We start from the raw sequence: 13,305 nt of genomic DNA on the forward strand, positions 1-13,305 counted from the left end.
AAATTTAATGCACAACAAGTTACAGTGTCCATTGTACATCAGACACAGATCATACACAATTCAACAATAAAATCCCTGAAATGAAATCCCTTGCACAGGAACTTTGTGTGCAATTTAATTACATATAAAAAAAAAACTTTTGCCCTAATTACAGTAAATCTTTAACGACCAATTAAAATTTTTAATTCAGTTCAATTAAAACCAAAAAGTTGACATTAAAAATATGAGCACAAAAAAGACAAAATAAAATACATTACCCAAAAGACTAGCCAATTACTAGTTTAAAAAAACAAAAAAACAAAAACTAATACAATGCAAAAATTTGATGCAAAAAATGTCCTTTAAACAGACAATTATTCAGCGTTTCTTCTTCTAAAATAGACAGTGAACATTGGGTCGCACATTTCCTCGTCACACCTCATCAGATCCTACATCCCTTCATTTCAGCAGTATAAGCAGGTAAGTCCTGGCGACGAAAGCAGCACACAGAAGCAGCACCATGGCAACCAGAGCCAGTCCACGTCGGATGAGCAGCGTTCTTCGGGGCAGCGAGGGTTCCACTATGACCTCGACGTCTTGGGGCCTTTGTGAAACTTGCGGAGTGTCGCCCGGAGTGTCGCCCGGAGTGTCGCCCGGAGTGTCGCCCGGAGTGTCGCCCGGAGTGTCGCCCGGAGTGTCGCCCGGAGTGTCGCCCGGAGTGTCGCCCGGAGTGTCGCCCGGAGTGTCGCCCGGAGTGTCGCCCGGAGTGTTGCCATTCTCCACAACGTTGGTTTCGTTAGACCCTGACAAAATAAAAAGCCATCATTTACTCAAGTATAACTCAAAAAACATATTTGATTAAAAACTGTTATTGAATTATTATTATTATTATTATTAATATTAGCATTAGTCAAACATTTATATGGGGCATCAAAAATGAGAATGTATTGAGTAATTTAGCTGAAAAAGTTGGCATTTATGGGGGGCATTTATACGTAGTAAGACAGATTAAACCCGTTACTCAAACTTTCTCTTTGTTTACAAGAGGTTTTCTTGTTTTTTGATAAATATGAACCAAACTGAACGATTTTTAAAGGTTTTGCCACAGCCCCTTTAGTCGAGTCATCGATTGTCCGGACATGTCTTTAGTCGACCACAGCCCTAATTTTTACCATTGCATATATTGTACATTTCCACTTCAGCTTGGATCTGGACGCCAGCTCTCACGAGGGCCTGAACAAGAGAGAGTGTTAAACGTGTATGAACATAAGACACAGTCTACAGAGGTATGAACTTGCCTCTTCAGCTGCCTTTTGCCAGTCAAGTCTGTAAATGATGGCAATGAAGATGACGGACTGTAAAACCACAGCAGCAGTAATGCCGAGTCCAAGTCCTGAACAAAAGAAGAGTGACTTGCTTCTCGCAGACAGAGAGCCACAGACGCAGACAGAGACGACCAACAGACAGAGACCACCCACAGACAGACAGAGACCACCCACAGACAGACAGAGACCACCCACAGACAGACAGAGACCACCCACAGAGAGACAGAGACGACCCACAGAGACGACCCGCAGACAGACAGAGACCACCCACAGACACCCACAGACAGACTCCCACAGACAGACTCCCACAGACAGACTCCCACAGACAGACTCACCCACAGACAGACTCACCCACAGACAGACTCACCCACAGACAGACTCACCCACAGACAGACTCACCCACAGACAGACTCACCCACAGACAGACTCACCCACAGACAGACTCACCCACAGACAGACTCACCCACAGACAGACTCACCCACAGACAGACTCACCCACAGACAGACTCACCCACAGACAGACTCACCCACAGACAGACTCACCCACAGACAGACTCACCCACGATGCCCAGCTTTGTAGCAAACATTAAGGAGATGCCAACAGGAACTCCAACGAGGTAGTATCCCACCAAGTTACCCACTGCTCCCATCTTCTGTTTCCCGACTCCTCTGAGGACTCCTCCTGACACACACTGTCACACTTTTAGACCTTTGTAACTCACTTTCATAACAAAATGTCCACAAAATGAGTTTTGATTCTTACCGCCACAGCATCGATGGCGTGCATGAAACCGTAAACCAGAGCAGCATCAGAGACGCGTTCGATTATTTCCCTTAAAAGTGAATAAGTTGTCACTGTCATTAGGTTACAGATAATGTTTATGCTACAAATGATAAGCCTTGATTAATTACAAAGCCATTACTAGGTGACTAAAGGTATATAAAAAGGACTTCCAGGGCAGGGCCAAACATATAAATCAGTTTGCAGAGTTGCAAAAATATTGTAGTAAATTCTAAGATATAATGCGTCTGAGGCAGCAGTTCAACAACAACAACATCCCGCCTCTGTGTGGAGTCGGCTCCGGCTTCTCACCAACTACAAGCCCAGAGCCCCCCCATGCTGCAGATGACAGGATAGACATACTCCTGGCAGCTGAGAGGAAGGCCATGACAAAGAAAATGGACAACTTCTAACAATGGACCTAGTGAGACTTTTATTTTTGATTTAATACCCTTTTCCCTCCCTTATCTTCCATTTTTATTTACTTTTCTTAAGTTCTCTGGTCTTTGTTGTTTATGTTTGCTTTTGTCATTTTATGTTTTTAAAGAGAATCCCTCCATCCGTGTCATCAAAAGGCGACGTGCCATTAAAAACAGACAATTTACACTGAACTTATGCTTTTCTGAGCGTTTAAACGATCATTCAACTATATAAAGGCATTCTGATGTTATCGTTTGTCAAATCTCAACTATTGTGTACTTTATATGGATTTTGGCTCTTGTTTACAGTACAGTCGCAAGGCAATAGTTATGGAATTACCTCAGCCTCACATCTGCTGCTCATGTCCAAACAGGAAGTACAATTATAAATGATCAAACTGGGAACAAATGGGCAAAATGTTTGGTCAAATCTTGAAATATAATAGTGTTCAGTATGTTTTAGTGAAGTGTGAAGTCTGACCTGTCATATAAAGACTTAAAATACAACACAATCAAACAGCCGCAGAGCTAATGTTCAGACTCACCGTTCTTCAGTGAAGAGGTATCCAATGTAATTCCTTAAAAGAATCATGAGCACTCCAACAACGCTTCCCAACAGCGCTAGCAACCAGATAGAAAGAGGAAAGTCACTTGTCCGTAAAGATGGAAAACCTTCTGGCAATCGAAGTATATTACATGCACAGATGATGGGGACTTTGGAGGACAGTTTTGCCTGATCAATTTTACCGGCACCAAGCGCGTTCCCGACCCGGACACTGGCGGCAGCAGAGAGCGCCAAAGGAATCTGCGAAGAAGTCAAGTATATGCAAATCTGATCATGGTCGTTATGAATTAAACCTGGGTTATTTAAAGACTTAAGGTCCTTTTAAAATATATTTCAGTCAAAGGCGTCAGCTATGGAAAGGTCTTGATGGTAAAATCAAAACCTCAAACGAAATGTAAAATATTACGCAGAATAAATGCTGTTATTTAAGTTTAATGTCATTTAAATGAGTTGTATGCCTTGTTTAGAACTGAAAAGGTTTTGTTTTTTGTGTAATGGAGCAGATAATGATTTAAAGTTCATAATTCCTTTTCACTCACAATATAAAAATAATCTCAAAATAATATTGATCCTAAATAAATTACATGAACAAATATGAATGAAAATAAATGATAAAACAAAATTTAAACCATAACCATACAACTGCAAAATTGTGGCATGTAAAATATTGTTTCATGCTCTTTAACTTATAGTTCCAATATGTCAGATAATACAGAAATAGATCAGTTTGTGACGTGCGTTTTCAAAAAGAATCGATAATCAAAACCCCTAATATATTAGATTTAAATTCTCATTTTGGCCACATTAGTTTTACCATTTTTGCATAACTGTTCTCATCTGAACCTGCACAGATTTGAACAATCAGAAATAAATCCGATTTAATCAACCGTTTACATGACCTTTCAAAAATCTGATCGCTCCAGAATTCAGATAACGATCAGATTTTTGGTGTGCATGTTTTCACCGCTCTGGGCTAAAATGGAGAGAGGCGGCGGACAGATATTTCTGAGGGGAAATGAATCAGCTGCAGTACACGCGAGTTATAGCACAATATTAACAAGAAGGTCAGGACGGAGAGAAGTACTTCTGACAAAATGTACCGGTTTTGGATTCATGCAGATCCACTTTACGCCTTCCATTGCTTTTCTCATTTGGTCCCCATCACCTCAGAGCGACAAACACCCAATATTTACCACAAAGACGATGGCGATGAGCTGATAAACGACAGACTGCGCCCCCAGCTCCACCTCGCTGATGAGCCCGGCCAAAAACACCCCCATTTCAAACACCCAGAACTCCAGACACATCATCAGCAAACTGGGGATCGCCAGCTGAAGGAAGGGCCCCCACTCCCGCAGACAGTCCAGGGACCAGCCTAGAGGAGGAGGAGGAGAGGTGAAACCCAGACAAGGCCCAAAGCGGGAAGAATAACCAAATTAAAGAGTCGAAAAATATAAAGCATCTCTGAAAAACTAAGGCTCCGTCCATGTTTACTCGCTGTTGCACAGAACTGGGACTGCAGCCACAAACACACTTTTCAGGTCCACATTCGGACTAACATGGGCACAATTTAGGACCAACTTATGACAACTGAACACACCCAAAATATCTGAAGGTTTGGGGCAGAAAACTCTAAAGGTTCCGATCATTTAACAGTGAAAATGTCCACCATCACACCACATCTTCTGTTCGGACAAGGTTCTGGTATTTGTGATTGGTTTAAGTCAATACATTGTGAGGTTTTATCCAATTGTAAAACATTGTATTGACTGAAAACTTGTAAGTCGTTACTATGGCTCTTTTGGGATTAGAGCCGGCCGTCCCTTTGGTGGTCCAGACCACTTCACTTTTACATCTGGGAAAAAGACTGTTCTAGATCTCAGTTTGAAAAGGAGGAACACCAGCATCAGCTCATAACAGAGGCTGCTCATCGAGGCTGTAACACTTCAGACCCCGTCAGGACTGAAGTGTCCTGGATGTGTCGGAACAAACTGTTCACCCTTGAAACTTGACCAGTTCACACCGTGCATCCTGACGACAGAGGGATTAAAACAGACTGTCAACATGAAGAGTTTGTAAAAAAAGTGGGAGAAGTCGCCTTAACAGTTTAAGTTTAATTTTGTGCTGTGGAAAATTTGAGGAAACTGAAGCTACTTTGGCAAAGCATATTCACTCTTTTGTACCCTTTTGTCTGCTTTTGGCTCGACCTGCACCAATATTCAAGGAAAAACAATATTTCCATGAACACAACCAGAACTCTAATTAATTATTTAGAATGTCAGCAAATGCAACTCAGGCCTGTGATTTTAGACCCACCTGACCACGTTTCTTTGTGCAGACCTCTCGCCACGATGTAAACAAACAAGATCACAGCTAGAAAATACTGAGCGACAGCATTGGCTGCTGCCGACCCACTGCAAGAGAAAAATACAAATAAATCAGTTTAAAATGCTTTGACCGTTTTTAGAATAGAAGAGATTGGAGGCAAAGTGAAGTAAACTATAATACTGCAAAGTATTTAAGATACTTTTTGTGACACAACTGAACAGAACAGTGAAAACGACCAAGCTTGTAAAAGAAAAAATTAGGCAAAATTTCAAGCTTTATGACGACCAAGGTTAAGAAGTACAAACAGTTATTTTCACTGTCCACTCGCTAATTGAGCAGTGCCAATGTTAGATTAACCAAGAAAATACTCTGAAGCACAAACTTCTCCTGCGTTTTCAAATAACTACTATTTAAGTGTCGAGACGTCAGTAAATTTGATTTGAAAAACCGGAGAGATCAGCGTAAATTTTATTTTATTTTTAATTCAATCATGGGGGGAAAAAAAAATCAAACCAAAAACATTTTCTACCCTCAGTAATTAGCATCTGTGAGTCAATGTGATGCTTCATTTGTCAAGGAATGGTCAAGGGAGCTGCACACCCCACGGGAGCTGCTGCAGCCACAGAGCTGCACACACAGAGCTGCACACACCAGAGCTGCACACACCAGAGCTGCACACAACAGAGCTGCACACACCAGAGCTGCACACACCAGAGCTGCACACAACAGAGCTGCACACACCAGAGCTGCACACACCAGAGCTGCACACACCAGAGCTGCACACAACAGAGCTGCACACACCAGAGCTGCACACACCAGAGCTGCACACAACAGAGCTGCACACACCAGAGCTGCACACACCAGAGCTGCACACACCAGAGCTGCACACACCAGAGCTGCACACAACAGAGCTGCACACACAGACACTCACGGGACGCCCAGGTTCAGGGAGTACAGCAGGAAGTAGTTGATGACGGCGTTCAAGAGGTTGCATATGACTCCGGTTATGACTTGAGGCCAAATGATTCCCTGTGAACGACACTAGAATAAAAAATATTCTTGACCATTTTTGAGTCATAAGAGTTGAGCCATCACCTGGTTTTGTAGATATCGTCCTTGTAGTTGAAACATAAAAGCAGCCTAGAAATATAACAGGTCGTTTAAGTAGTAAAGGGGCATTAAGAGCTGGAGCCACACTTGCATCATCAAAAAAATTATATAAAAACTGTTACATGAAAAATAAAATTAGAGTTGTTTATTTAGAACCTGTTGTAGTTCTATAACAGTTTACTTACTTTACAAACTCATAAATGTAGAATGCTTTTTCACCAATAAAGAAGGCTTTTATGTAGACTATGCACAGATGTGGGTAAAGTCGCCAAAATATGTACTCAAAAGTATTGTACTTTTGAGTACAATAACTTTTGAGTAGTGGTTCCAAAAACTACAAGAGCAGCATTTTTCAAACTTTTTTTGTTGAAAATGCAACACTTTTTATTGAAACAAACTAAATTATATCTGAACGAGTGGGGAAAGACAAACGTTTGCACTTTTAATGAACCGTTACCCTAAAAATGTATTGTTCAAGTAGGAGTCAAAGTGTATTAAAATGTTAATTCAATAAATAAAAAACAAAAGCCATTCTCTTACCGGTAAAGCTGGCATGAAGATATTGACATAAAGCTGAGCAAGGCTACAAAGTAAAAGAAAAGAAAAACTGGTTATCATTTGGCAATTTTAAATACAAACACACATTAGATGAAGCTGTAGAATGTAAAATAGTCAACGTTGGAAAAGCCATGATAATGATCTCGTACGACATCACAGGGATGTCACAATATCATTAGAGTTACAAGTCCTTTTCACTGTCCATTAGATTAACCAAGAACACACTGATATACCAAGTTCTCCCGTGTTTGACATTAACTGCAATATTGAAGCGTAAAGACGTCAGTAGTTATTGCATTATTTTAACATTATATACAATAATTGACATCATGACCAAACAGCAAAATCCTTAATTTTCCTTCATTCCCCGTCGTCTAATACCAGTTGATCTCGCAATATCTATATTTTGTTTTAGTCCATCTGCTGCCTAAAGCATCCACAACATTTTATTTGAACCCTTTAGTGTGAAGAGGGAAACTGCAGAATGCAACTACACTGTGTTTATACAGTTTGTAATAAAAGTCGTTCATGGCAGAGTTTGTAGCATTTTGAAATTATGTCAATTGGAGGGGAAAAAAATCCAAAATCGGCCCAAAAATATCGGCAGAGTTTAGCGGCCGACACATTATTATTATTATTATTATTATTATTATTAGTATTATTATTAGTATTATTATTATATCATTTTTTTTTATTAATTTTATTTTAATATTTATATATATATATATATTTTTTTCCTCCATTCCCTATTAAGATATGAGTTTTGTTAAGAGTTTTGTTTTTTTATAAGAGTTCTTCTATTAAGAGTGTTTTTTTTGTCCTTTCCCTCTATCTACTGCGTTGCAACACCGAAATTTCCCCATGTGTGGTCAATAAAGGATTATCTTATCTTAAATAAACTGTATAAACTGTATTCGTCGATCTGTGACCAGCTTTGTCAAATCAAACTTTCTGACCAACATTGGATTGAAACTGCTCGATCTTTCCTTCTAAAAACGACCACGAGCGTCACATTTCAGCTCCTTCGATTACGTTTCGACTTGCAAAAAACCACAGTTATCGATGAAGCGAATGACCCCGGCGACGCCCCGCTGTGTCGGGTCAGACCTGGCCACGTCGTGACTCTGCTGGACGAGGAGCAGCGCGGGCTCGGTGTTGATGAGGCACGCCCAGCAGGGGAAGCAGGCCAGCAGCAGGATGAGCACGCCCCTCTGCAGGATGACGCCCACGCGCTTCACGTTACCGCTGCCGTACGTCTGAGCGGGACAAAAATGTGTTCATGTGTGCGTTAAGCTTTAAGGTCGATGACAGGAAATGTAGAGGTCGCGGCCTACGAAGTATTTTATCCTCTGCACAATATCGTGAGACTTAAGTTTACAATTACGGTATTGGCACCATGTCCAACAGTGACATTTTAGCATTCTGTTCCCAATGTCTAATACTTTACTACCGTATTTCCGGACTATAAGTCGCACCAGCCAAAAAATGCATAGTAGAGATTGAAAAAACATATATAAGTTGCTCTGGAGTCTGAAATGCAGTTGCAAGTGTGAAAATAACAAATAATATCACATATAAGTCGCTCCGGAGTATGAGTATATAAGTATAAATATAAGTCGGCCAAAACTATAAAATAAGGTGCGACTTATAGTCCGGAAAATACGGTACTCTTCAAAGTCTGTTTCATTTTTCATAAAACCGGAATTATTACAATTTATCTTGACAAGAGCATGACCAGGACAAACGGAGCTTTTGTGGAGAATTATGTTAAAAACCTCCTTTCAAAACCCGTTAACGACATGAATCAAAGTAGAGCTGCTCCATTTTGACCACACTTATCATCTATTTTATCTCTTTTATAGTTTAAATTAGATTTCTGCACTGTCAAAATCAACACTAATACTAAATAATAATAAGATTCTCCTAAATTCAGTTAAATTCAAATAGCCGCAACCAAAAGTATGCTACCAGAAATCATGCATAAATTATGGCAAAACATTTTAATTCAATTGGCTGAGAGGGATTGAATGTTCCTTGTGAAAATGTAAATGTAATGTAAAGAGTCAGGGACAGAAGAATGTTTTTACCTGGGATATGAGCGTATCACAGGTCAGAGACAAACCTGTGCCAATCACAATGCCACTGACATTCACCACCTGAGAAAAGTTATAAAGTATTAAAAATATATGAAAAGATCCAGATTGAATACAGATCTGGGAGCTGAACATTCAAAATGTACATTTACAATGAAACCGTAAAAAGAGATTCAGTTGTGGTCATCTGGACTCTTTGAAAGACGTTTTGACTTTCCTCCAAAATGTTATTCTCAATCTGCAGCCTCCTGATAATAGCCTGTTATGTTTATCAATTTGCACTGTTTTAAGTTTCCCCTGAAACTAATCATATTGTTGCCCCAACAGCCCTGTAATGGCCAGAGGAATCCTATTGTTAGTTGGCTGCAGCGCCCTCATCACTGATGGGTTACTGATTTGCAATTGATTGGCCCGAGCTGTTCCCGCCCCATGACTTCATAGTGCTGTTGTATATTACTGGAAAATTTAACCTTAAACCTCCATTTCTGTTTAAAGAGGGATTATTTTATCATAGTTGTTTTTTTTTTAATAAACAAAAATGGCCTCTCAACTCCTCATTCAAACCATCTTTTCTCCTGCTGAGAGTCTTCACCTCACTGTCTTCAAAGGAGTAGTTTGTGGCTTTAAGATGAAGATGCACGGCGCTCTGTGGTCCTGAACTCCAGTGTCTTCTGAGTTGATAAAGCCTCTTGTGCAGTGGCCGTTTAGTCAGGACAAAATTCCTGTTAATTTTAAACTGTGCAACACTTTTAATACAAAAACTAGTTCACCCCAAGGACAACATTACAATACTTCAGTGTGGGCGAGACTAAACAGCCACTGCACTAAAGGTTACAGCAACACAAAAGGCACGCAATAAAAACATTATTCAGAGTCATTAGTTAATATAATGAACTTCACAAATATGCAGCCTATATTCATTCTAAACTGATATACTTCTACAACTTGATACAAAATGACTCTTACCGCATTAGCCAAAGCCACACTTGCAAGTTCTGTTTTCCCCAGGTGACCACAAAACGCTGCACTGACAAAACCGATCAAAAAGACCATCGACTGGGAGATTGTCTGAGAAGAACAAGAGAAACACATTTCATTGCATAATACTTAGTACAGTTCAATACTATATAGTTTATGGTGAACAAATATATAGATTCCATGGAGAAAGGCTTTAACTAACGTGATCTTATCTGGAGGATTTTACCTTCTGCGGGTTGAGGTGGGAAACCGAAGTGTCCAGAGGAAACTTACCAACCAGGTCTAAACTAGTGCTAACCCAGAATTAAAACAAGTCTAAAGAAGAATTAAACAGGAACTAAACCAAGGCCAAACCAGATGCCAACTCAGCATTAAACCAGTAAACAAGGTTTTTTTTTTTTATTTTATCTTTTCATTTGGAAGATGGGTCAAGGGCCAGATAAAATCACTTGGAGGGCCTGATTTGGCCCCCGGGCCTTATGTTGAATAGCACCGTGTTAAAGTGTGTGTTAAACATTTTTGTGTTGACACAGTATTGACAGTGTTTGTGCACTCTATTGCGCCATCTGGTGGTTTAAAAAAAGTTAGGCCTCCTGGTTCTTCTGCAGACACGACTCAGGGCTCTGACTCAGAATGTGATGATCAACCAATAAGAGATGAGGCAAATATCTGTAAGTGACATTCAAAGTGACTCCAGCTTCTCACCACTGGTCCAGCCAGTCTCAACAGATCCACGAGCTCATCCCAGTGCGCGGCTGAGAAGCACAGCCCCGGGGCAACGGTCTGTACGGCCTGCGCTCCGGTGCTCCCGGTCCCGTTCGTGGTCGTGGTCCCGGGCCCCGCCTCATCAGCGCTCCTCGTCTCGGCCATAATCTGCAGCTCGGACCCTCTGAGAGCCACAGCGCGTCACTTTGATCAAACCTGAGGATAATCACAATCCTATCAGATAATCACGGCGCACAGGTGTCCCATCACGCATGCCCCGCCCCCTCAGAGGCCGGTTCAATCTGGCAAAACATGTGTTTAAATGTTTGTCTGAAGATAAACAGGAGAGAGCACGATCAGAGAGAAATCAGATTACTCACATCAGAATTGATTTGTGAATGAGTCCTGCTTTATTATAACCACATATGTAACTATATTAGGTTTAGAGATTGTTTAACCCATAATAAACGTAATGAGGGGGTTTTACACTGTAGGAACCTTTTTTAGTTCCTGATAGTTTTTTTTGTCCATTTCAGTCCCCATTTGATGTGTGTTTGATAAGACTCTTGGGACACCTTTAGTTAAGCTCCTGCTGAGGGTCTTCTTCCATCTCTGTTCACGTCACAGTGACAGACGTTTGGGATTGGAGAAGTGCCTGGATGCAACATAAAGTACATTGAAAAGTTGCATAAAAAGTCTGGGCAGCACCTGCATTAGATGAAAGAGGAGTATCTCTGCAAAATGCGATGTATCTCCACCTTCTTATGTCAAACTATTTGTTAAAACATTGAGTTAAACAAAATATGTTTAATAGGCCTCTGTAAAGGTGTCAGTCAGATTTAATTAGGCTAAATCAAGGCCTGAATCAAACACTTTCTCAAACGCTCTTCACTTCTGCCTCTCTCCACGACTATTGTCTTTTCCCTGTGTTTCCAGACTTTGTTTAAAGCTCAAAGTCCCTTCAAATAAAGACTAAACTGCTCTATAATCTAAAACAAAGTGGCATCTACTTGTTTTCAGAATCACTTGTGCAAAAATATTCAAGTGGATTTTCACTCCATCTAATAAAACTTGATTTGAATAACTTAATAATATTAAAATTGTTAATGAATTCAAGTAAAACTAAATGTATGCAGTTGTCATGCCATAATGCATTATTTGCATTTAACTGAATTTAGGAGAATATTATTATTTATTATTTATTATTTATTATTTATTATTTATTATTTATTATTTATTATTTATTATTTATTATTTATTATTTATTATTTATTTATTATTAATATATTATTTGTTATTTATTTATTTATATATTTATTATTTATTATTATTATTATTTCCAAGTTAATTTTGACAGTGCAGAAATTTAATTTAAATTATAAAACGGATAAAATAGATGATAATTGTGGTCATAAAGGAGCAGCTCTACTTTGATTCATTCATGTCGTTAACACTTCCGGGTTTTGAAAGGAGGTTTTTGTTTACAGCAAATTCTCCACAAAAGCTCCGTTTGTCCTGGTCATGCTCTTGTCAAGATAAATTGTAATAATTCAGGTTTTATGAAAAATGAAACAGACTTTGAAGAGTACCGTGCTGATGTATTCTTATGCTCGAGAGTATTATGACTGAACAAGTACACAAGTACACATACTTTGGCATCTGGTAATGATAAACTCTCTTTCAACAAACACGCACAAGAGCTGACAAATAATCTCAAAGTCAGATTGTAATAACTTTATTAACTCATCTTTATTTTCATGGAGTCACAAAGTGCTTCACATAGTAATAAACAATATAATTAAAATACAATAAAATATGCAACAATGTCCATACAAATTTGAGCTTTGCCACTGAGGCGAAAATACTTGTATTTAGAGTATTTAAATGCTTTTTAGAGTATTTAAATGCTTTTTAGACTATTAAGATGCTTTTTAGACTATTTACATGCTTTTTAAAGACATCCACAGAATCCAAAGTACGCAGGAAGAGAGCGAGATCGTTCCAAAGTTGAAGAACAGATGAAATGTTATTCTTCTATTGAAATAAAAAGTGCAGGATCATGGTGTTATTATGCATTGTTCGGCAACGGTCTTAAAACATTTTTCTGAAATTTATCATTTTGCACAAAGTGTCTGGAGATGGATAACAGAACACTCTGAATTATACTCTAAAGTAAGATGGCAATCATTGGATGTGTGACAACATCCCCGCTGCCTTTGGTTTGATTTTAAGGCTCTCATTTTTTAAATCATTATTATCTATGCTGAACACCAGATCAAGTATTAATCAAGTGAGATCTCAGTTGCATCGTATCAAGGAAAAAAGACTTTCAGGGACGTTGCTCCTGCCTGTGGGACAAAACACAGACTGTTAAAGTAAATGAGCCTGAAATGTGAGGCCAGACTCCGTGTCCCCACAATTTGCTGCTGTGTCTGCTGAGGCTTCTGAGGCTTCTGAGGACACA

General features: G+C 39.5%; 1 protein-coding gene across 1 annotated transcript; it reads right to left on the minus strand.

The window, feature by feature from the left end:
- Positions 1-438: 438 nt before the first annotated feature.
- LOC140369425 (multidrug and toxin extrusion protein 1-like) lies at positions 439-11,108 on the minus strand. Its single transcript, XM_072456775.1, has 15 exons — positions 11,098-11,108; positions 10,842-11,025; positions 10,125-10,226; positions 9,153-9,221; positions 8,173-8,321; positions 7,048-7,090; positions 6,493-6,537; positions 6,329-6,426; positions 5,386-5,483; positions 4,263-4,444; positions 3,201-3,309; positions 3,050-3,125; positions 2,068-2,137; positions 1,864-1,996; positions 439-782 (listed from the first exon to the last, which is right to left on the minus strand). Exons 1-15 carry the CDS (start codon positions 11,106-11,108, stop codon positions 439-441), a joined length of 1,713 nt encoding a protein of 570 aa, XP_072312876.1.
- Between the last annotated feature and the right edge of the window lie 2,197 nt (positions 11,109-13,305).

Source organism: Eucyclogobius newberryi, unplaced genomic scaffold (assembly GCF_026437365.1).
Source record: "Eucyclogobius newberryi isolate DKJ021-1_F unplaced genomic scaffold, fEucNew1.0.hap1 SCAF_20, whole genome shotgun sequence".
NCBI classification, from domain to species: Eukaryota; Metazoa; Chordata; class Actinopteri; order Gobiiformes; family Gobiidae; genus Eucyclogobius; species Eucyclogobius newberryi.